General features: G+C 44.6%; 1 protein-coding gene across 1 annotated transcript; it reads right to left on the bottom strand.

Annotated features, from left to right (window-relative positions):
• Positions 1–845: 845 nt before the first annotated feature.
• Positions 846–25930, bottom strand: LOC149462947 (asialoglycoprotein receptor 1-like; the record flags this gene model as incomplete). Its single annotated transcript, XM_089676116.1, has 4 exons — positions 846–1108; positions 11103–11209; positions 15699–15850; positions 25855–25930. Coding segments are annotated over 4 exons (483 nt in total), but the record flags the coding sequence as incomplete, so codon positions are not given.
• Positions 25931–26048: the final 118 nt, after the last annotated feature.

The following is a 26048-nucleotide window of genomic DNA, read 5'->3' as shown; positions in this document are numbered from 1 at the left end:
GATGTACTGGTCGATATTCTCAATAAATGACTCTTAATCTACCATCAAAAGTGCATTCTTTTGGACATCGGGCGCTCCTTCTTTCCTGTTATTCCAAGTCTACATGTTGATGGGTGGATGTCAGTTTGGAGGAGTGGATGTTCCTAGGCAGACTACATTTGCATTCAGGTCACCCTAGAACACGGGTGACAAAATGGTGGCCCTCCAGCTGTTGCCAAACTACAAGTCCCATGAGGCACTGCAAGACTGACAATTACAAGCATGACTCCCAATGGCAGAGGCATGATGGGACTTGTAGTATGGCAAGAGCTGGGGGGCCACCAATTTGACACCCCTGCCCTAGAGAATGCACACAAAGGGGTGGACTGACAACTCACGGGGCCCCTGGGCAATAGGGGATCATGGGCTCCTGTGTCCTTGCCCAAACTCAAAAAAGCCTATGAAAAAGGTACCAGGGGCATCTCATAGGCCCCCCTACTGACCCTGGGCCCTCAAGCAGTGCCCGAGTTTCCAAATGGTCAGTCCACCCCTTTGCACACATGATGTTAAACCTCTGTGGTTGAAAGAACTGAAATCCAATGGATGAATTGGCCAGGCCTTGGACAGCCAGGCTGTGTAGAAATAAGATAGATGATGCTGGGCGTCCTCCAGCCAGGAAATGGGGCGGAGCTCTATCTGACTTGCTGCAGCTTCTAATGCACATATTGAGAAGCTCACGGTGTGTGGGAACTCATAAGCACCTATATAACTGTACAAGACTAAAGGCAAGGCTGGAGCTCAGCTTAAAAACTGCAGCATAGACACTAAGATCCTCCCAGTCTAGAGGAACTACAAGTCTCAGCATATCCCACAGCATTATTTAATATGCTAGTAGATTCTATATGGCTGTAGTATGTTGGTGAATGGAGATGAAAAGGCAGACAGAGATATCATGTGTCTTCTTATGTTCATCAGTTCAAATCAGATCATCTTCTTCTCACAGATGTACTGGTAGTTCCGGGAACAGTGACTGTCATTCAGGTCATTGGTAGACCTTATCGCAGCACAGTCTTCCCCTCCTCCAAGAGTATGACCCTTCCAATTATCGGGCTGATCCTTCCCCCAGAACCTGAAGGACAGAAGAGACAATAGTGATTAGACCAAGACAGGAACTGAACAGAACGGACACTATGCTGTAAAATGAGATCTTCAATGTGTGAGCCCAACAACTGTGATGGACTGCAAGAGAGCCGACCACACGCTACAGTTTAATTATACAGTCTACTGAGGACAGATCAGTGGTGGCCAACCCATTCTATACATGGCCCGTATTTGGCTATGTGGTGAGTTCTTCCTCCCACCTTTTTCCCTGATTGACTCCAGGTCCTTCCCCATGTGATGAGTTCTTTCCCTCATCTCTTTCTCTAATTGGTTATGTGAGTAGTAAGGCTGGGCCAATGGTTTGGCTTGAACCTAGGCTATTAGGGTGTTTGGAAGAATGCCCAAACTTTTGCTTCTTTGGCTCCCTGTTCGATGGGAGCTGAAAAGTCCTAGGATAAGAGAGCACCGAGACAAGAAAACCATCTATCACCCCCCATGTAGCTTTTAACCAATCACTATCCGATAAACGGGACTGTTTAACAAGAAAAAAAAACTTTATTATCACAATAAAAATATCAAATACAAAAAAAAAACAAAATTGAAAAATCAAACTATACCTTTAAAATTAGACAACGCTATCTAAAACACATCTGTAGGTCCAGCATTGGCTGTCCTGGGTCTATGCCTCCTCATTTGCTGAGAGATCAAGTGGGAGCCATTGGTTCCCGCTGCTGTCAATCACAGCTAGTCAGCCAATGGGGGGGGGGGGAACCTTGGCTCCGTGTGAATGGACACAGAGCAGAGGCTCGGGAACACGCCTGCTCGGGTACCCTGATAGAAAGATGCTTCCTATGGGGGCACCCAACAGAAAAGAGGAGCCAGGAGCGCCAGCAGAGGACCCAAGAAGAGGAGGATCTGGATTGCTCTGTGCAAAATCATTACAAAGAGCAGGTAAGTATGACATGTTTGTTATTTAAAAAAAAAAAAAAGAACCTTTAGTATCACTTTAAACCTTTTTTGGTTAACAGCCATCGACAAATTAATATTGTATTGTAACCAGTTGCTTGTGTTAGGGACACTGTAATTGGACTCAAGCAACTGTGTTTATTGAGTGGACCCCATCATTTGTTTGGTGAAAGCTGGTGGTACAGTTGCTGGACTTATCTTACAGTGACCAAGGATTAGGTATGGACCTACAGGTGTGTTTTATACAAAACGTTGTCTAATTTTAAAGGTATGGCAAAGGGTTTGATTTTTCAATTTTGGGTTGTTTTTTGTAGCTAGAGTGAGCTAGAATCCTGACTGTCGGAGAGAAGGGCTGAGTAGCAGCCTGCGTGTGATAGTCAGGAGGTCAAATTGTGGTCAGGGCTGAGAGGCTCTGCAGGCCAGCCCTTCTGGAATTCCCCCCTACTCTAGAGCTTTGGAGGAAGGTCTAGAGGCAATGGGTGGATTTGAAAAGTGGCTGGCTCATACTCTTGAGGGATCTTGGCCAATCCCCAACAGGATGCTTGTAAAGGGGCCAGGACAACCCTTAAAAGTAAGTGAGCCTGCTCAGCAGCAGGAGAATTTGGGTGGAAGACAGAGAGGAAGATGTGAGGGTGAAGGCAGGAGCTTGGGAGTGGGCCCAGATGGAGACAGGGGTTTACCTACAGGCAGTGGAGCTGGATAGGAGGAAATCTTGGAACTTCATTGGCCCCCAGAGCAAGGATTGCCTGTACAGCGGAGTAGGAATGGCCTAGCCACCAACGGTACAGGAGAGGATCTTAGTGAATACCCCTGCACCCCCTGGGCGGATAGGGGAAGGAGCACTCTGGTGGGAAACTGGATTTGATACCTGCCTCAAACTGTCCATTTCTTAAAGTGACAGGCACCAGATCCCCTGTCCAGGGATACTGTCAGGGCAGGAGCGGTGGAATGGACAGGCAGGCCTAATGGTAAGGTCACGCTCTGACTGGCGACAACCACTACCCACAAACCGGAGTCCCTCGGCGTCGAGTCTAAGCCCCAGGCTTCCTTTCACCTTGATAGTTGGGATGGACTTGACGCAGCCTGAGACCAGGTCGCGACCCCTGAGTAACCCCAGCTGCGGCAACCGCTGCCGCCAATGGCGTATAGCTGGTGGGAGCCAGATGGGGAGATGTATTGCGTGGTCGAACAGGCCGGGTCGATAACAGCGGAACAGACAGTACAAGACGGTAGGCAAGAATACTCAGGTCACGGGCCGGGTTCAGCAACGGGAGGTCAGGTAATGGGATAAGGCAGAGAAATGTCTTGTCAAAGCCGAGTCGGTTTCCAGGAGAGCAACGAGAGCTGAACAAGAGCTTGCTACAATGCAACATACAGGACACGAATGCAGAGAGCAGCTGCAGACAGCAGGCTTAAATGTGATCAGCCACACCCTCCTGGAGGAGGAGCCGCAGAGGCCTGAAAGCATGAAGGCTCCCACCATGCTTTGCAGAAACCTAATATGGATGCCAGCACATGGAGCAACACAAGCTCTGAGGAAAGGTAGGGGCCTCAGGGCCTGGTCTGTGCACAATTTGGCACGGTACCACTTTTTTATTTATTTATTTATTATGCACTCCCACGTTTTGTCACTTTTTGCTTTACTTATGTGTGTGTTTTTCATGGATGGAGGGTGTGGGTCCTCGGGCCTACCCTGAAGTCTAGGGGGAGGATGTGTGGCCTTTTGGTTCCTTCCTCCCCTGATCCCTAGGGGGCTTTCTCTTCGGGAGAGCCCCCTGGCCTAGTACTGGATGTCCGGCTTCGGCTGGACATAAGGAACGGTGGTCCACCAGGCCTTTTGGCTAGGAGGACCAAATGGGAACCTTGTCCCTGTCAGGAGCTTCGTGCCCCGGGGGATCAGGGTAACGGTTCAACCCCTCCGGGGGTAGGACAAACACACCCCTAAGTGCACTTTTTCGCGTGGTGTTCGCACTTGCACATTTTTTGTGATCACTTACGGGTTTTTCATTGTAATTTGCACGTTTGCGGACTTAAAAATAAAAAAAAATAAAAAAACACAAGCTCTGAGGAAAGGTAGGACCTTGACAGATACCTCCAGATTGCTGGATGAAGGAGGAGGAGTTTATCTAGGGTCTGGGGAGGTACATTAGGAGATGCTGGCTAGCTCTCCAGTACAGACTGTGTTGCAGCGAAGGCTTGCTCCTGGAAGTTGTCCTCAGTTCATCGGTTCCCTTGGGCATCCTGTACACCCCTAACCCTGTCCCAGTACAAATCGCCTAATAAAAATAACATAACAAAGTTCAGGGACTGGTTACTGACTCCTGGATGCAAGTCTCTGTGAAGATGTGTGTTGCCTGGCTGTGCAGGACTATAGGGGGACCCGAAAACTTTGTTGCAATTCCTTTGCAAGGGAATAGAGCTACAATTGTGACTTGGCTTTTAACCAATCACTAATCGATAAACTGGGCTGTTTAACAAGTCTTTAGGAAACTTTTTAAGGCTTGTTAAACAGCCCAGTATATTAAATAGTGATTGGTAAAAGCCATGTGGGGAGTGGTAGATGGCTTTCTTGTCCTGGAGATCTCTTTTCCTAGGACTATTCTATTTTTGTACAGGTATCTGTGACGGAGGGTAAGCAGAACAGAACACACAAGGCAGACGGCAAACACTTAAAGATTTATTAAAGCAGACAACAGTCACTCAATGGGGAGTAGTGCAGAGAGAGAGTCCAAAATACTTGTAATCCAGCCCTGGGGGGCAAAGTTAAAGTCTCTACAGCAATTTGTAATCCAAGAGGCAGTTCATAAGCAGTCAGATAGCACAAGGGGAGCATACACTCACGCAAAGCTGATGCGATAGTCTCAGGCAGAGCTGACAGCGTTCGAGGCAGGGCTGATGTAGCTTCTGGGATCCCCCTTCCTCCAATGGAGCTCAGGCAGAGCTGGGGGGCCACTAGAGTCCAGCTGGACCCCTCAGTGGTTGCCCAGCAGAATGGCACAACAAGAGAGACCAGCACTGACCTCTTAAACCCCCTGAGCAGGAAGAGAGGCAGAGGGGGGTCATTAGCAGGTGACAAAGAAGAGAATGGAACTACAGTAATTTAATTTGTGGCTGTACACAGAAAGGACTGGTTGGCAGGATAATTAGTGGGGGAAATACATTAATACAAAAGTAAGGCACTAATTAGGGATGTATACACTAATTGAATTTGGGACCTTTTGTGGAGGGGCGAGTTAATTACAGCTAGGGGCTTTTGGCACACAGGAGTGAATACTAATTGGAGGAAGCTCTTCCTATGGCCAGGAGGGATTAGGAACAAGGAATTAATACCTGGGACTGGCAGAGACCCATATCGTGACAGTATCATTTCCCCGTGCCACACTGCTGGGTGAGTTGGCATCCGATCTTCATATTTAAACCCCTGGTCTGAGGCTGTTTTAGCAGTTAGCGGTGGAAGCTGAGCATCATCTATAGAATTGGTATTTCTACTTCTATATATAACAGCTTCCTGCTGTCAATGGTTTCCAAAGAAGCAGCAAGTGCTGGCACCCACTGCATCCCTAGCAACCACCTCTGGCACATTGATTACATGGGCAGTAATCTCTGACTACGTATGAGGATATCAGCAACATCACTGCCCAGATATGGTCACTGTCCATATTTGGCCATTGATGCCATTACTTTCCACACCCCTTCCCTTATATAGCTGATGACAGTTCGGGGAGCTGTCATTTGGCAGCAGTGCCATCAGGATTGACCATGTGCACCGGGTCAATCAAGTTTAGAATTCCGAAGAACCGGCAGACGTCTGGCTTCATGATCGATTCAGGGAATTTTTTCTTTTTAAAAAAGACTTGTTAAAACATTTGGGTGTCTTTATTTCTGGGTTACTCAGGTAGTATGCACCTCTTACTCATTCACATGAAGGGAGGGCTATATGTGTAGGCCTCTATAATTTTACCAGGGGTGGGGGCTTCCAGATTCTGATAAGTTTCCCCTACTGGCCATGGTCCTGGGGAACAGGCCCTTGTCTTTATCAACATGAAGGCAAGGTGCTTTGCCACAGGGTTCATCCCTTAGCACAGCATCCCTCCAAGTTAAAGTGATACTAAAGTCTTTTTTTTTCTTAAAAGTAACAAACATGTTATACTTACCTGCTCTGTGCAGTGGTTTTACACAGAGCAGCCCAGATTCTCCCCTTCTCAGGTTCCCCACCGATGCTCCTGGCCCTTCCTTCCTGTCGGGTGCCCCCATAGCAAACAGCTTGCTATGGGGACACCTGAGTAGGCACGCTTCACACACAGAGTCACAGTTAGGCCACGCCCCCTCCCTCTCCTCACTGGCTGTGATTGACAACAGTGGGATCTGCCTCAGCCAATCAGGAGTGCGAGTCCCTGGAGTACTGAGGCTCTCGTGGACATCGCTGGATCAAGAGGAGGCTCAGGTAAGTGTTGAGGTGGGTGGACTGATACATGCTGAAGGTGTTTTACCTTTATGCATATGCATAAAAGTAAAAATCCTGAGAATTTAGAACCACTTCAAGGTCATGTGGCCTGGTATGGTATTGTTCAAGAGGGAGGCAAATGCTTGTTGTCACGGAGTGCCAGTGCCTCTCCCATCCCCCGCCATATCCCTCCACCCCTCCCTTCCCCCTTGCACATTCCGATGTCCGTGTAGCTTCCATGAATGGAGCTGGGCCGGCCATTGCCGAGGCAACCTAGCAGTGTCCCTCATGGTTTTAAAAAGACTGGCACAGGAAGCAGCCCTTCCTTCTTTGTTCCTGTGCACACTGCTGGAATCATCTTGCTCCCTCCGCTGAATGTCCCAGGGTGGGAGTCTCCGCAGCTCTGCATGAGCCGCCTCTTCCAAGGTCAGACCCCACGGCCATGCTACCCCCGCTGCTGTTCCTGGCCGCTGTGAGGGCCCCTGCCTGCTGGTCGCTGGGCCCAGGAGAAGCCGACCGCTGTGAGGGCCCCTGCCTTTCGGTCGCTGTGCCCCTGGAGAAGCTGGCTGCTGTGAGGGCCCCTGCTGCTGATCTCTGGACCCCTGGAGAAGCTGGCCGCTGTGAGGGCCCCTGATGCTGATCTCTGGGCCCCTGGAGAAGCTGGCCGCTGTGAGGGCCCCTGCCTTCTGATTTCTGGGCCCCTGGAGGAGCCGCCTGCTGTGAGGGTCCCTGGAAGCTGCCTGCTGCCGAGCGTCCACAAGTAGCCCATCTCCCTGGAAGCCGCCTGCTGCTGAGCGTCTGCAAGTCGCCTACCGTGAGTGTGCCTAGAAGCCATGAACTGTCCCTGTTGTGCGCACAGACTACCCGTGTCCTGAACCGTCCCTGTTGTGCGCAGCGACCTCCCCAGTGTCCTGAACTGTCCCTGTTGTGTGCACAGACTACCCGTGTCCTGAACTGTCCCTGTTGTGCACACTGAACTCCCCCGTGTCCTGAACTGTCCCTGTTGGGCGCACAGACTAACTGTGTCCTGAACTGTCCATTTTGTGCGCACAGACTACCCGTGTCCTGAACTGTCCCTGTTGTGCGCACCAACCTCCCCTGAACTGTCCCCTGTTGTGCGCACCGACCTCCCCCGTGTCCGGAACTGTCCCTGCTATGCGCACCGACCACCCGTGTTTTGAACTGTCCCTGCTGTGTGCACCAACCACCCGCGTTTTGAACTGTCCCTGCTGTGTGCACCGACCACCCGTGTTTTGAACTGTCTCTGCTGTGTGCACTGACTACCCGTGTCCTGAGCTGTCCCTGCTATGCGCACAGACCACTTGGGTCTGAACTGCCCTACTACACACCTAGACTACCCTTACTTATACTGCCCCATGGCGTGCCCCATGAGGCCAGACTCCACAGCTAAAGTCCCGTTGAGTCCCCGTGAACCCGATATCCCTAGAAAGCTGGGTGGGAGCTGTGCTAGGCCAGACTCCACAGCTAGAGTCCTGTTGAGTCCCCGAGACCCCTGCCCAGGGGTAGGTTGCCCGCCTGTTGCCCGAGTCTCCAATCCGCTGTGCAGTCACGGAGGGAGCTCAGCTGAGGTGGGACCCTTGTGATCAGGCTCTGCCTGGGACCCCCCCAAGCCGAGGGGGAAGATTGTTCGCCTGCTGCCGAAGACCCCAGTCCAAAGGGGGGGAAGACCGCACAAGCCACCCTGCCAGGGAAGACCCCCCATGCCTGGAATCGTCCCTAGTTTGCGCACACATCACCCTCCCCGTCATTTCCCCATTGAGTGTCTGTCATTTTGTTGTTTCAATAAAGCTTTGAGGGTTCCCCATCTTCTCTGCCTGTTCTGTCCGGCCTACGCTTCCATCACACTTGTCTTCCCCTTTTCCTGGCCAGCCAGGCTCCATACTTGGATTAAAGGTCTATTATGGATTTTTAGGGGACCTCACAAACATTTATTTTTTAGTTTTTATAAAGATTCCCCTTAAAAACCCAAAAGGTCTGGAATGCATTTTTTTTGGGGAAGGGGAGAGGGACTCTACTCATATTTTTTTTTCATTCTTGCTGTAGGAAAAATAAAGAGGATGAATCTCCCCAGCAGGGACACAGACAATAAAACCCAACAGCAATAGAATTTTCAGAAGCAATCTGGTGTGGTCTTCTGCTGCCGTAGCCCATCTGCTTCAAAGTTGGATGTGCTCTGCGTTCAGAGATGATATTCTGCATACCTTGATTGTAACGAGTGCTTATTTGAGTTACTGTTGCCTTTCTATCATCTTCAGCCAGCCTGACCATTCTCCTCTGACCTCAACATGGCATTTTCCTACACACAACTGCTGCTCACTGGATATTTTCTCTTTTTCAGACCATTCTCTGTAAACCTTAGAGATGGTTGTACTTGAAAATCCCAGGAGATCAGCAGTTTTTAAAATACTCAGACCAGCCCATCTGGTACCAACAACCATGCCATGTTCAAAATCACTTAAATCCCCTTTCTTCCCAATTCTGATGCTCGGTTTGAACTTCAGCAAGTTATTTTCATCATGTCTAGATGTCTAAATGCCATGTGATTGGCTGATTAGCAATTTGTGTAACCAAGCAATTGAACAGGTAGACCTAATAAAGTGGCCGGTGTGTGTATTTTAAGTGGAGGGGTCACATGCTGCCTGGACATACAAAGTCGTCTTCCCATCGTGGTTAAAATAGAAATAAAGGGACAGGCAGGGTTTACTGTTGGGAACATATGACTTCCTTTGGCCAAAACTCTGCACCTCAAAGATGTGTAATTCTCTAGAGGAAGAGGAAGTTACATCACAGTGACATCACTTCCACTTCAATAATGTAAAATGGGATTAGATATTTGTCTCTACATGTTAAGTAAGCCTCGTCCTACCCTCCACGTCCTTTCTGCGTGTTATCTTCATATGCCAGAAAGTCAGTGATTTCAGGAAATAGAAAGTACTAAGAATAGGAAATCATTACCCCCCACCTCACCCCCTCAGTCTCCACCTGAATCACACACCTACTGAGCGACATATGAGACTGGATGTCGCTCCACTTCCTTAAACTGAACCTCTCCAAAACCGAGTTTCTTGTCTTCCCCCCAGCCCAAACCCCCCCCCCCCATTGATTTCTCCATCACATCCAAGAACGCCACCATCAAACCCGCCCCGCAGGCCAGAGTACTTGGTGTCATTCTGGACTCCAACCTATCCTTCCAGCCCCAAGTCCAATCTTTAACAAACTCGTGCAGACTCCACCTCCACAACATGCAGACTCCACCTCCGCAACATGCAGACTCCACCTCCGCAACATGCAGACTCCACCTCCGCAACATCGCCAAAATCTGCACGTTCTTAAACCCAGAAACCACTAAACAGCTCATCCACTCCCTCATCATATCACGACTCGACTACTGCAACTCCCTCCTCACTGACCTGCCTCGCCACTGGCTATCCCCGCTTCAGTCCATCCTGAATACGGCTGGCAGAAGCATTCACCTTTCCAACTGCTCCGTTTCTGCCACACCCCTCTGCCAATCCCTCCACTGGCCTCCACTCAGTGTCCTCCACCCCCCTCTGCCAATCCCTCCACTGGCCTTCATTCAGTGTCCTCCACCCCCCTCTGCCAATCCCTCCACTGGCTTCCGATTGCGCAACGGATCAAATTCAAAATCCTAACACTGACGTACAAAGCCGTCCACCATACTGCCCCGAACTACATCACTGACCTAATATCCAAGTACCACCCAACACACACACTCCGCTCCTCACAAGACCTCCTTCTCTCTAGTTCCCTGGTCTCCTCCTCCCATGCCCGCCTCCAGGACTTCTCCAGGCTGTCACCCATCCTCTGGAACTCCCTGCCCCAACCCATCAGATTATCACCTACTCTCCTCTCCTTTAGGCGCACCCTGAAAACCCACCTCTTCAGGGAAGCCTACCCCACCCCCTGCTAACCTGCTGACCTCCTCCACTCTTCCTACCACTCCATCCCCCACAGCTATCTCCTCCTGTACCACCATCCCCTCCCTCCTAGATTGTAAGCTCCAAAGAGCAGGGCCCTCAATCCCCTCATGTATCACATTGTATTGGTATTGTTCTGTCACATGTTCTGTCCCCCTCTGTAATGTACAGCGCTGAGGCAACTATCGGCGCTTTATAAATACTCTATAATAATAATAATAATAATTACCAATAAAATTCATGGATATTAGTGTAAAAGTTTCACAGCCATCCAGAAAATTAAACATGTGGCCTAGTTGTACCTTAGATGACTCACCTTTCACTCAAGAGGCAAGCAAGAGGGTGCATATCAAGCAGAAAGATCTGGAGAAGAAGAGGCACCCTGCTGGAACCTTTTATTGCAGCATCAGTCCCTCTACCTAGCCCTCCATTGGTACAATCTGCTCAGAAGGTCTGGCTCGTAGATTGTGCCTACATTACGGCTTTCTGTATGAAAAAGTGTTGTAAAGTTCTGGGTGGAGTGAATTTAAGTCTTGACAATGCACTTCTATGCAAGGATCCATCAGTGTGCCACCTTTTTAGATCATTTTGCCAGATCTTAGTTTGGGGATATGTGAGAAGGATTTTAATATTTGGGGTTTTCATTGTCTTACTTTGGAGTTATGTCATAAGGGGTTCCATCCACCCATCTCCAGGTTCCATCCATATCTGTTAGACCGATCCACCAGTATTTCTTGTTTGAAATCCCACGCAGAAAATTCTTAAGAAAGACAAGAGATAGAAGTTGTTAGAAGATGAATTATTATACGCATATGGCTGATTAGGTCACATTACAGTCGGGCCACCAGTATATTTTTTGGGTTGGTTAGGAAACTGGGGCACATGGAGGAAATCCACACAAAACTGGTGAGAACATTTCACACCCCAACACAATTATAATCCTATCCCCCTTCCCCCTGAAACACAGACATGGTATGACCAGGGGCGGACTGACAACTCATGGGGCCCCTGGGTAATAGGCGATCATGGGGCCCCTGTGTCCTTGCCCAAACTCAAAAAAGCCTATGAAAAAGGTACCAGGGGCATCTCATGAGGCCCCCTAATGACCCCGACCCTCGGGCATTGCCCGAGTTTCCAAATGGTCAGTCTGCCCCTGGGTATGATCCATCTCCAGGTCTGATGTCAGCCTCAGAAAAGGGACAGCAAGGTCAAGGTCGAAAAAAGGAGGAGAGAGGAAATGTATTCAAGAGAAACAATCTTTTGTCAGTGTGTGGTGATCCAACATAACATCATAACATTTGAAACAGAGGATCATGCCTAGAAACCAATTTATTCAGAAAAAAGAAAAATATTTCCACTGTGAACTTGCCATAATATAAACACAGGGGCTGCCACTGCTGACCTCCTACTGAATATATATGAGATTGATAGCTGCTACATCACCCACTGGGGTCTTTAGATGAATCCTCATTACAGGTCGGTGAATCAAAGATCCAAAGCCAGAGAGTCAGCATGAAAGCCTGAAAATTCACAATTTTATCAGATGTCAAAAATAGTTGACCCATAGTTCTCTTAGGACAGATTTTCTTTAGTGTTGCCCCCGCCATCTAGCTGTTTCAATGAATGTGTAAGCCATTGAAGCAAAAGCCGATCAAAGTTTCTTTTGATATCTTTAGAAATGTCAACAACCCAGCATGAAGGAAAGGTTACAAAGTAGGACTTTGCCCTAATTGCTGGAAATAATAATGAAATGCTATAGTGAAGGAAATGCGTATTTGCTCCCCGGCTGATTTTGAATGCTCGCCCACTCACAAAGAAATGATCGGTCTAACAATGGAATGTTCGCCCCTCACACAGAAATGATCGGTCTAACAATGGAATGTTCGGTGTAACACTGAGAGACAGAATACAACAACAAATTCAGCAGAAATGCGTCTAACAAATGATGACTGATCTGCATGTTCATGAGGGAAATAAGGATTTGATTCCCTCTCATTCAGCAGGATTTCTGGCTCCCAGGTGTCTTTCATACAGGTAACATGCTGAGATTAGAAGCAGTCTCTTAAAGCGAGTGCTGCTAATCTCATTTTGTTACCAGTATAAAAGACACCTGTCCACAGGAGCAATCAAACCATCAGATTCCAAACTCTCCACCATGGCAAAGACCAAAGAGCTGTGCAAGGATGTCAGGGACAAGATGGTAGACCTACACAAGGCTGGGCTACTAAACTATCACCAAGCAGCTTGGTGAGAAGGTGACAACAGTTGGTGCAATCATTCACAAATGGAAGAAACACAAAATAACTGTCAGTCCTCGTAAGTCTGGTGCACCATGCAAGATCTCACCTCGTGGAGTGTCAATGATCTTGAGAACAGTGAGGAATCATCCCAGAACTACACGTGAGGATCTTGTCAATGATCTCCAGGCAGCTGGGACCACAGTCACCAAGAAAACAATTGGTAACACACTACGCCGACATGGACTGAAATCCTGCAGTGCCCGCAAGGTCCCTCTGCTCAAGAAAGCCCATGTCCAGGTCCGTCTGAAGTCTGCCACTGAACATCTGAATGATGCAGAGGAGGACTGGTGGGAAGTGTTGTGGTCAGAGGAGACCAAAATCCAGCTCTTTGGCATCAACTCAACTCGCCTTGTTTGGAGGAGGAGGAATGCTTCCTATGACCCCAAGAACACCATCCCAACTGTCAAACATGGTGGTGGAAACATTCTGCTTTGGGGGTGTTTTTCTGCTAAGGGGACAGGACAACTGCACCGCATCACAGGGACGATGAACGGGGCAATGTACCATCAAATCTTGGGTGAGAACTTTCTTCCCTCAGTCAGGACATTGAAAATGGGTGGTGGATGGGTGTTCCAGCATGACAATGACCCAAAACACATGGCCAAGGCAACAAAGGAGCGGCTCAAGAAGAAGCACATTAAGGTCCTGGAGTGGCCTAGCCAGTCTCCAGACCTTAATCCGATTGAAAATCTGTGGAGGAGCTGAAAGTTCGAATTGCCAAATGTCAGACACCAAACCTTAATGACTTGGAGAGGATCTGCCAGGAGGGGTGAAGCCTAAATAAAAAAAAGAAAAAATCAGAACAAGGGGCATAACGTCCAATTATAAGGATGTGTCCCTTGTGCTGATCCCTCTTCTTTTAGATGAAACCCTCCTCCTTCTGAGCCATTCCATCCTTGCCACTATAATCTTCCAGTGTGGTGGGAATTATACATCTAAGGGCTCTCATCAATGTCTATATTTCCACCCAGGTGCTCCATTCACAGAAGCTGTACTACAGCTATTATGAATGGAACATTGCAAGCTCTGCAACTGCATCCGGAACTCTGACAGCTCTCTTTCCGATATATTTCTATTAACACACCTGATTCTGCAACCGCACCCTGCAGCAACAGCCCTGAAAAAGGTGGAGTCCCATTCCTCTGAAACACATTGGCTTGATATACTTTTTCGATACTTTCAATGACGCCTTTTAACCCACCTTCAAACTTGCATTGCTTTGGACGCTGGGCGCTTCGTCCTCCATACTTTTTCAAGTCTACATGTGGAACATGACCCATGAATGGAGGGGGTAGACCTATCTATCATTCAGAGATTGCTTCCCATTCATAGTGTAGAGAGTTTTTAATTTTTTTTCTCTATTACTCAAGTGTAATGGGAATACTTGAATCATAAAGCCAGGAGGAAAAACGGTAAGAAAGTTTTTTTTTTCCTTAAAGGAAACCTATAATGAGAGAGTTATGTAGGTCTTCTTTTCTGTTCTCCTTATAAGCACTTGAACACTAGAATTCCAGCTGAAACGTTTTCTTTCTACTTTTTAATATACCAAGAATTAGAACCTCTGTCAGGTTTTCATTGTAACACTAAAAGAGGAGAGGAGTGCTGAGTTGTGGTTGAGTATGATGTTATTGAATACATATCTTTGTAGGCTCCTTTCTAGCATACAGAAGCTGTCTATGAGCTCCCCAAAATGTACTTTAACTGCCAACTGTGCTCCATCTTTATATCAGTGTAGCTCTACCTCTGCAGGAGCCATAAAGTTCAGAGAGCACTGACGAAGCTACGAGGGGTGTAGCGTACCGCGTAGAAGCGATGTGGTGACGCACTTCCGGTCCGGCGCCATCTTACTACACCAGAGTGCTCTCAGTACACCCAAGAGAGGTGATACACACTGTGCATTGTCTTCCCTGCTAATTGTGAGTTTGTACTTGGCGGTTTTATCTATATTAAACCTGTTATGCAGTTTTACACTACGGAGGATCTTTGTGTTTCTGTTGTATGATCCCAATATCATGAGTTCATTAGGGTATACACTGTTGGGAATGCAACAGCATGTACTATATACAGTATTGTGTGTTAATATCACTTGACCAGTAGATGGCACTGTACACTAAGGTTACCAGTTGTGCATATGTGTAAAACTTGTTGGTTCTCTCTCTTCCTATTCCTCTCTTCCTCTCTTCAAAACCAAGATGTCTGCTGAAATGTGTTCTGTATGTTTGCAACTTAAGCCACACAAGTAAACCAAGTTCTGCCTCATCACAAGCTACCAGTGTCTTCTCTAACACATAACCAACATATACAGTGCCGTCTGTCTATGAAAAACAACTGAAGGTGGAGCTGAGGTTACTGAGATTGGTGGAGCTATCGGTATCCCGGAAAGGAGCGTGCAGGATCCTGGGTGATCCATAAGGCGTTGTGGCCCTTGTGGGTCGTAGGGGGAAGGTGAGCGGGCATGCCTGCCATTTAGGATATCACTCACCACCTGCACCAACACAGGAGCATGTTTTTGAAGAATTGTGTGTGCCATTTTATATGGGGAATCACTGATTGCTGTGGACATTAGTAATAATATCACCTATAAATAGTGACTATTATCCCTGTATAGGAAATCACTGAGTGTCACTTTCATCTTGGAATTATCACTTGAATATTCAAATTTGACATGGATTGCACTAATCACCTGAATAGATCTGCGTATAATCTTGTATCTCTACAATATCTTGCACCAAAGGTAATAGCTGTACGTATAGCACTACATCACTATTACACTACAATATTCAGCTAACCTGCCTGAGTCATAAGTAGGAGAAGTCTGCCAGAGCTTAAACTGTTGTCCTGCAAACTGGAAATTCTCTTCATAGGGTGAGGCTAAGGGCATAATATTCAAATACTGCTGGCAGTGATGGGGAAATGTCACAGCGAAAAGTGTCTATCTAGCCTTCATACCATCTCTCCCTCGCCATTAATGACCACCAGGTGGGCCTTCTTGTCCTCGCAGTCTTTCTTGGAGGCGTTCCATGTTTTTGAGTTTGAAGACAAGTAGTAACAGCTGAGTCCATAATGTCTCCATCCCTCACTGCATAATGGATCAGAAGAGCCTGAAGGAGCAAGAAAGAGGATTATGTGGGTCATGCTGGATGGTCATAGTTGTAGCCGGACAGTTCAGCCAAGACAGGAAAATTATAATAAAAGAAAATACCAGATAAAAGGCTTCACATCGCTGAGTCAGACTTTGGATTCTTATATGTCTTGGAAACTCCAACAATGAGATCTCCCCTCCCATAATTCCTGGCTCCGTTCCCGCACACCCGTGAGTTTTGAGTCTCGACCAGGGGCGGACTGACAACTCATGGGGCCCCCGGGCAATAGCGGATCATGGGGCCCCTGTGTCCTTGCCCAAACTCAAAAAAGCCTTTGAAAAAGGTACCAGGGGCATCTCATGGGGTCCAAAAAAGAGGGGTTTGTGAAAAGGGATTCACAGAAAAGCGGCTACATAATGAATAGAACGTGACACTCAGAAAATTTCCAAAAATTATGCTTTATTACACATATATAGATATGACATATGGGCATATGCCCTGGTTTACCATCACCTCAGTATGAGACAATAACACACAGACCTAAAACCATATAAAATGACATCAAGACCGGTCTAAATGCATGTGCAACAGAAAGAATGACTTCAAGAGTCTAATACCTCTGCAGCGCAAGCACATAGGTGAACACTTCCATGGGGAGGTGTATCCAAAAATTGTACCATAAGTATACCATAATATTGAATATATAATAAGTGACCATATCAATCTGATGAATCCCAATAAGGGAATCCAAAAATTATACTATGGATATATATGTATATCACATGTATGCAAGGCAGCAGCACAAAAAGCGTGAAGAAGAGAACAATAGGCCTAGGGCCTGTATGGAAAAAGACATAAATGTCCAATATATGATACAATGCATTCCTGTGCCAGCACACGTGGTTGGGGCCCATTCATCTGTAATATGAACAGCTGTATCTCAGAGCTTTTGAATGAAAATAAGCCCCAGTTATTCCCAGGATGGGAGAAAAGATGCAAATAGCAACATTCTGCTTGAAATGGTGTCTTCACCACTGTTTGTGGACTACACACCACCTTTTGTAGAAAAAACAACAAGACATATCCCAAGGTATCTTCTGTTTGTAGAAATATATATGGTGTTATATCTTGTGTCCTACATAAAGCACCATGATGTCCCCATCCTGTAGTAAAACAAATAATGTGGGAAGTCACTGACAGAGCTTACACTCAGTAAGATATATAGATCATATAGATCACAAAGGATCATATATCTAATGTCCCGCAACAATCCACTCACCACCTGTGCTGTGGAAAATGAGAATAAAAGAAATGTCCTTCATGGATATTGCCATACACGGCCACAGAGACCAGGGAGCCACCGCTGACATCCACCGATATACCGCGGGCTCCAGCCCCCTCTTGGCGCTTGTGCTGCTCACACTTGCCTCATGGCATGTGAAGATGGCTTCCTCCTCACGGACCAGCGTGCGTTCCACCTAGTGCGCATGACCGGAAGTGACGTAACTGACGTATGACGTCAACGCGTTTCGCCGATGGGCGTATCTCACTCAGCTTCGTCAGGACCAATGAGATAACTGCATTTCAATATCCTATTTATAGTGGGTAAGAACCCACCCATTTATGCAAAAGAGGATGACCTGCAATTATTCTAATGGGAAAGAACAAGGGGGGGGAGGCTAAATACTTAGCACAGCTGCTGGTCTTAATAAAATTAAAGGAAAACAGACGGCTGGAGTCAACAATGAGGGGAGAGGCTGAATATTATTTACCGATATACATATTGATCACATGGATCATAAATTATATATATCTCTCAATCTATTAAAGCCTTTCATACATTCACACCAATAAATAGTGATATAGATCAGAGAATCAACAATTCCATTCACCAAATCTGGTTACTTGAAAATCAATGTCTATTATCAACAGGTATCCTGTATTACCTAAAACCACCACAAGATGGCAATATAACCTGAGAATTCACATAAGGGTCATTACAACTAAAATATCCCAATTTTTTAAAAATCATCTCATAATGTGATTATTGTACAAAAAAAGGAAGTACTAAAGATCATTTGATCAGGCCGTAAACCCTTATACATTATACAAGCTACATGAAAGTTCATATCATAGGATCATCCCTACTTGTATAAATATTCCCACTGTATATAGTGTGGTTAATGAGATTAGTTGATCACAATTCCAGCCACAAAGGGGGATGGGGAAATGCCATCAACTAACCGTCACCTAGTAGTGAACCAGTACATAGTCCCATAGATCTATTTTTCCAAAAACACTTGAAGATCACATTCCACATTTAACCCCTTAGGGTACAGTGTATCAAGTTTATATATCCAATATTTCTCCTTTTTAAGCAGTTCTCTATCAAAGTCACCCCTCCTTTGTGGGAAGTGCAATGCATAGAAACCTTTTACTTTGGTACCATCCAATTTGCCTCCATGGTATTTGGCATAATGTTGAGCAAGATTACTATCAGGGTCATTAGATCTGATATCTCTAAGATGTTCACCTATTCGTACTTTAAGTTGTCTTTTAGTTTTACCTACATACATCTTTTTACAGGGACAGGTTAAAATATATAGTACTCTTACTGTAGAGCAGTTTATAAGACTCTGAATTTTATAGTGAGTATTATTTCCTGAATCATAAAAAGAATCTGTGCGATCCACATACTTGCAGATTTGACATTTCCCACATTTAAACATTCCCTTAGTACGTGATTTTAGCCATGTTGTTTGTTTTAATGGTTGATAATCTGAATGAATAAGGAGATCACCAAGATTTGGTGCTCTTCTTGCTACCATTTGGGGACGTTCACCTACTATCTTACTCAACCTGGGACATTGGGTGAGAATCTTCCAGTGTTTTTCCAATATCAATTTGACATCTTGCCACTGGGCTCCAAATTGGGTTATCATTCTCACAGGCTGATCACTCAATTTGGCCTTTTCTTCCTTTTTGGTAGATAATAAATCCTCGCGGTCAGTTTGATATGCCCGCCTCCGAGCATTTCTAATTTGGGAGTGGGAATATCCCCTTTCTCTAAATCTTTTGTAGAGGTCCTGAGCTTCTATTTTAAAATCATTGATGTTTGAACAGTTTCTTCGACATCTCAAAAACTGTCCCACAGGAATCCCTGAGATCAGTGAACGTGGATGGTAGCTTCTTGCCTCCAATAAGGTATTGGCGGCTGTGGGTTTTCTATATGTCTTAGTGAGAAGTTTTCCATTTTCAAGTCTAATCTCCAGATCCAGAAAAGAAATGCATCTTTCATCAAATATGTATGTAAGTCCAATATTAAAGGAGTTCTGATTTAGCTCTTCCAGGAATAATTTTAATTCCTCAGATGTTCCTTGCCATACGAGGAACACATCATCTATATATCTTAACCAGATCTGGACATTAGCTAGGAATCTTGATGATCTAAATACTACTTGTTCCTCCCAAAACCCCAAATGGAGACATGCGTAAGCCGGAGCCCACGGTGCTCCCATACTAGTACCTCTAGTTTGCTGATAAAAGGTATTATTGAATTGAAAGAAGTTATGTTTCAGTGCAAACTCCAGTAACTCACTAATGAATTCGTTCTGTCCTCCTAAAGTGGGATATGTTTTGTCAAGGAAGTAGGAAACTGATCTCACACCACATTCATGTGGGATAGAGGTGTAAAGTGACTCCACATCTATTCCCACTAGAATGGAGTTGTCCTGAATAGTCATATTTTTGATTTTAGCCAACACATCTTTAGTATCCCTAACATATGAGGCGAGATTCGGAACCATATCCTTAAGAAACAAGTCAATATATTTCCCTGTTTTATCTAGGGGACCATTGATGGCAGAAACAATAGGTCTGCCTGGAGGGTTTTCTTGGTTTTTATGTATTTTTGGGATAATGTAAAAAGTAGGGTGATTGAATTCTTCAGTTCTCAGATAGTCATATTCTTTTTTTGTTAATAAACCCACTTCTTTTCCTAATGTTAAAATGGAATTCAGTTTTTTAACCACCATATGGAAAGGATTTGCAGTCACTTTCCTATATGTGGATGAATCACTCAATAAACGTTTCACCTCCCTAACATAGTTTAGTTCTTTCATAATCACCACATTACCCCCTTTATCACTTCTCTTAATGACAATATCTCTAGTCTCTTTTAATTCTTTTAGAGCTTTTCTTTCTCTTTTAGTGAGGTTATCACCAATTGGCATTTTCCACTCAAGATTTTTAAGATCATCAGCAACAAAGTCTAGAAATGTCGAGATCCTCATATTAGAACGAATTTTCGGCATTTTTGTCGATCTGATGTTTAGATCGACCTTTCTAATAATGTTGTTAAAATTATCCAAATCTATTACATTTTCATCATCATCCTCATTTTCTTCTATGAGAGATATCAACATATCCAGCATCTTGCGATCCTCAGTGGACGAGTCAGAGGCCAAATCCTCCAAGATAATGGGATTACTGTGTATCATTCTCAGGAAAACTTTTCTTAGAAATAAGTTTACATCTTTAAATACCTCGAACTCGTCCATGGGAGTCACTGGTGAAAAGGACATTCCTTTATTTAATAAAGAAATATGTTCCCTTTTAAGTGGAAAGTTAGCCAAATTGATCACCTTTTTGTCATTAATATTCTCTTCTACTACCTCCTCTGACTTCTTGTTCTGCCCTTGTCCTCCTGATGTTTGTTTTTTAAGGATTCCTCTACTTTCTTTTTTGATCCTCTTCCCATCTGTAATTGATGGATACGAGGAGGTTCTCCGTTCTGTTGGTCTAAAAAAGAGACCGATTTCCCAAGATTTTCTGACTCACTTTCACTAGACATAGTTTCTCCCATTGATCTAGAATGTGAACGAAAAACTCTTCGTTTAGATCGACTCCTACTTCTTTTTGTGGTGAGATCAAATATCTCACCTGTTTCCCAGTCTTTTAAATCACGTCTAAATTTAGTTTGTTTAGTAGTTCTAAGATTTTTCTGTACTTTTTCGACTTCCTTTTTCAGTTGTTCATTATATTTTGCAAAATTCTCCTGATTTTTAAAAGGATCTAGATCTAATGCGCTTTTATTGATAGCCTGATCCAGTTCTTCAAGTTGTAATTTTTCTTCCTCTACAATAAGTTTCATACCATTAATCCCATGTTCTATACACAGCACTTTCCACTTCTCCAAAAACCTTTCATTATGTAAATGTTCAGCTGGAACAACCTTACTTCTCAGACCACGTGGGATAATACTCTGTCTGATATAAGCTTCCAAGAAGCAAACATCCCACTTACGATTGAGACGTTTGATAACAAGCTTTTTATGTTCCCGGAATTTAATCTTAATGTCCTCATCTTCAGTAGATAGATTTGGGCCTTCTGCTACAAAGGCTTGATGCATTTCCAACTCTACCTCATCTCCCGGTATGAATGCCATGAATACCAGCCCCTCACTCAGGGTGCTCCAGCCGTCTATAAAAATAAAACACTCACAATCTGGGGTGATGGCAGACCAAATTATCAACGTCAATTAACCTCTAAAAGAACAGGTCCATCAGAACCCAAAATCACCCTACTTTTTACATTATCCCAAAAATACATAAAAACCAAGAAAACCCTCCAGGCAGACCTATTGTTTCTGCCATCAATGGTCCCCTAGATAAAACAGGGAAATATATTGACTTGTTTCTTAAGGATATGGTTCCGAATCTCGCCTCATATGTTAGGGATACTAAAGATGTGTTGGCTAAAATCAAAAATATGACTATTCAGGACAACTCCATTCTAGTGGGAATAGATGTGGAGTCACTTTACACCTCTATCCCACATGAATGTGGTGTGAGATCAGTTTCCTACTTCCTTGACAAAACATATCCCACTTTAGGAGGACAGAACGAATTCATTAGTGAGTTACTGGAGTTTGCACTGAAACATAACTTCTTTCAATTCAATAATACCTTTTATCAGCAAACTAGAGGTACTAGTATGGGAGCACCGTGGGCTCCGGCTTACGCATGTCTCCATTTGGGGTTTTGGGAGGAACAAGTAGTATTTAGATCATCAAGATTCCTAGCTAATGTCCAGATCTGGTTAAGATATATAGATGATGTGTTCCTCGTATGGCAAGGAACATCTGAGGAATTAAAATTATTCCTGGAAGAGCTAAATCAGAACTCCTTTAATATTGGACTTACATACATATTTGATGAAAGATGCATTTCTTTTCTGGATCTGGAGATTAGACTTGAAAATGGAAAACTTCTCACTAAGACATATAGAAAACCCACAGCCGCCAATACCTTATTGGAGGCAAGAAGCTACCATCCACGTTCACTGATCTCAGGGATTCCTGTGGGACAGTTTTTGAGATGTCGAAGAAACTGTTCAAACATCAATGATTTTAAAATAGAAGCTCAGGACCTCTACAAAAGATTTAGAGAAAGGGGATATTCCCACTCCCAAATTAGAAATGCTCGGAGGCGGGCATATCAAACTGACCGCGAGGATTTATTATCTACCAAAAAGGAAGAAAAGGCCAAATTGAGTGATCAGCCTGTGAGAATGATAACCCAATTTGGAGCCCAGTGGCAAGATGTCAAATTGATATTGGAAAAACACTGGAAGATTCTCACCCAATGTCCCAGGTTGAGTAAGATAGTAGGTGAACGTCCCCAAATGGTAGCAAGAAGAGCACCAAATCTTGGTGATCTCCTTATTCATTCAGATTATCAACCATTAAAACAAACAACATGGCTAAAATCACGTACTAAGGGAATGTTTAAATGTGGGAAATGTCAAATCTGCAAGTATGTGGATCGCACAGATTCTTTTTATGATTCAGGAAATAATACTCACTATAAAATTCAGAGTCTTATAAACTGCTCTACAGTAAGAGTACTATATATTTTAACCTGTCCCTGTAAAAAGATGTATGTAGGTAAAACTAAAAGACAACTTAAAGTACGAATAGGTGAACATCTTAGAGATATCAGATCTAATGACCCTGATAGTAATCTTGCTCAACATTATGCCAAATACCATGGAGGCAAATTGGATGGTACCAAAGTAAAAGGTTTCTATGCATTGCACTTCCCACAAAGGAGGGGTGACTTTGATAGAGAACTGCTTAAAAAGGAGAAATATTGGATATATAAACTTGATACACTGTACCCTAAGGGGTTAAATGTGGAATGTGATCTTCAAGTGTTTTTGGAAAAATAGATCTATGGGACTATGTACTGGTTCACTACTAGGTGACGGTTAGTTGATGGCATTTCCCCATCCCCCCTGTGGTTGGAATTGTGATCAACTAATCTCATTAACCACACTATATACAGTGGGAATATTTATACAAGTAGGGATGATCCTATGATATGAACTTTCATGTAGCTTGTATAATGTATAAGGGTTTACGGCCTGATCAAATGATCTTTAGTACTTCCTTTCTTTGTACAATAATCACATTATGAGATGATTTTTAAAAAATTGGGATATTTTAGTTGTAATGACCCTTATGTGAATTCTCAGGTTATATTGCCATCTTGTGGTGGTTTTAGGTAATACAGGATACCTGTTGATAATAGACATTGATTTTCAAGTAACCAGATTTGGTGAATGGAATTGTTGATTCTCTGATCTATATCACTATTTATTGGTGTGAATGTATGAAAGGCTTTAATAGATTGAGAGATATATATAATTTATGATCCATGTGATCAATATGTATATCGGTAAATAATATTCAGCCTCTCTCCTCATTGTTGACTCCAGCCGTCTGTTTTCCTTTAATTTTATTAAGACCAGCAGCTGTGCTAAGTATTTAGCCTCCCCCCCCTTGTTCTTTCCCATTAGAATAATTGCAGGTCATCCTCTTTTGCATAAATGGGTGGGTTCTTACCCACTATAAATAGGATATTGAAATGCAGTTATCTCATTGGTCCTGACGAAGCTGAGTGAGATACGCCCATCGGCGAAACGCGTTGACGTCATACGTCAGTTACGTCACTTCCGGTCATGCGCACTAGGTGGAACGCACGCTGGTCCGTGAGGAGGAAGCCATCTTCACATGCCATGAGGCAAGTGTGAGCAGCACAAGCGCCAAGAGGGGGCTGGAGCCCGCGGTATATCGGTGGATGTCAGCGGTGGCTCCCTGGTCTCTGTGGCCGTGTATGGCAATATCCATGAAGGACATTTCTTTTATTCTCATTTTCCACAGCACAGGTGGTGAGTGGATTGTTGCGGGACATTAGATATATGATCCTTTGTGATCTATATGATCTATATATCTTACTGAGTGTAAGCTCTGTCAGTGACTTCCCACATTATTTGTTTTACTACAGGATGGGGACATCATGGTGCTTTATGTAGGACACAAGATATAACACCATATATATTTCTACAAACAGAAGATACCTTGGGATATGTCTTGTTGTTTTTTCTACAAAAGGTGGTGTGTAGTCCACAAACAGTGGTGAAGACACCATTTCAAGCAGAATGTTGCTATTTGCATCTTTTCTCCCATCCTGGGAATAACTGGGGCTTATTTTCATTCAAAAGCTCTGAGATACAGCTGTTCATATTACAGATGAATGGGCCCCAACCACGTGTGCTGGCACAGGAATGCATTGTATCATATATTGGACATTTATGTCTTTTTCCATACAGGCCCTAGGCCTATTGTTCTCTTCTTCACGCTTTTTGTGCTGCTGCCTTGCATACATGTGATATACATATATATCCATAGTATAATTTTTGGATTCCCTTATTGGGATTCATCAGATTGATATGGTCACTTATTATATATTCAATATTATGGTATACTTATGGTACAATTTTTGGATACACCTCCCCATGGAAGTGTTCACCTATGTGCTTGCGCTGCAGAGGTATTAGACTCTTGAAGTCATTCTTTCTGTTGCACATGCATTTAGACCGGTCTTGATGTCATTTTATATGGTTTTAGGTCTGTGTGTTATTGTCTCATACTGAGGTGATGGTAAACCAGGGCATATGCCCATATGTCATATCTATATATGTGTAATAAAGCATAATTTTTGGAAATTTTCTGAGTGTCACGTTCTATTCATTATGTAGCCGCTTTTCTGTGAATCCCTTTTCACAAACCCCTCTTTTTTGAATGCCTTTTTTGGCTACTGAATAGAAACCGAATATTGGGTGACATGATAACTTAACTGATAACCTCTTAACAATTACCTTTAGTATATGCATCTCATGGGGTCCCCTACTGACCCCAGGCTCTCGGGCAGTGTCCGAGTTTCCAAATGGTCAGTCCGCCCCTGGTCTCAATCCAACTTTGTGTGTCACAGCTTTTCTTACATTCTCCATAATATAAAAGACATACAAATGCCTTTTATGACCTCTGCCCTGCCAGGAGTGACCCCTGTCCTCTGCCCTGCCAAGAGTGACCCCTGTCCTCTGCCCTGCCAAGAGTGACCCCTGTCCTCTGCCCTGCCAAGAGTGACCCCTGTCCTCTGCCCTGCCAGGAGTGACCCCGTCCTCTGCCCTGCCAAGAGTGACCCCTGTCCTCTGCCCTGCCAGGAGTGACCCCTGTCCTCTGCCCTTCCAGTGGTGACCCCTGTCATGTGCCCTTCCAGCGGTGACCCCCTGTCCTCTGCCCTTCCAGCAGTGACCCCTGTCCTCTGCCCTGCTGACCTCCCATCCTCTGCCCCCTGACATTTTGTACTGCACCTCCACATCAGACAGGCTAGATCCAGTCCTGGGCTCAGCTCCCCTTTGCATTGGACTTACAACATTGGGATGTAATTGTTGCAAGATGAGGATCATCCCACGCAACCCCCCAGACAGGGTTCCACATATCATTTTGAGTTTAAATTTTTTAGGAAATATTTTCTGGTCCCTTTCTGTGTTGTAAAATGCACAATTACAGCTATAACATATTTTTTTCATGTTTTTATCTTTTACTGGAACTACATACGTGCTGCCCTCAGCAGATTTAAATAATTTTTGGATGAAGGAATTTAGGATAAACTTACTTTTCAATTTCTGGAGATCTTCTGCCACTTTCCCCAAAAATCCCCAAATCCTCTGAATGTCGCTGGAAAAATACGCTGAAATACACAGAATGTCAGGTTAGAGTTGGCTTCCTTTATACCAGAAGTCTCCAGACTACGGCCCACTGCAAGATTTTTTCCAGCTCGCAGCTAGGATTAGTGGTCGCCCACATGTC

The sequence above is a fragment of the Staurois parvus genome, unplaced genomic scaffold, assembly GCF_062004578.1.
Source record: "Staurois parvus isolate SC_StPar_1 unplaced genomic scaffold, SC_StPar_1.0 ptg000164l, whole genome shotgun sequence".
NCBI lineage: Eukaryota > Metazoa > Chordata > Amphibia > Anura > Ranidae > Staurois > Staurois parvus.
The sequence above is the reverse complement of the archived record's forward strand: the minus strand, read 5'-3'. Positions and strand labels throughout refer to the sequence as shown.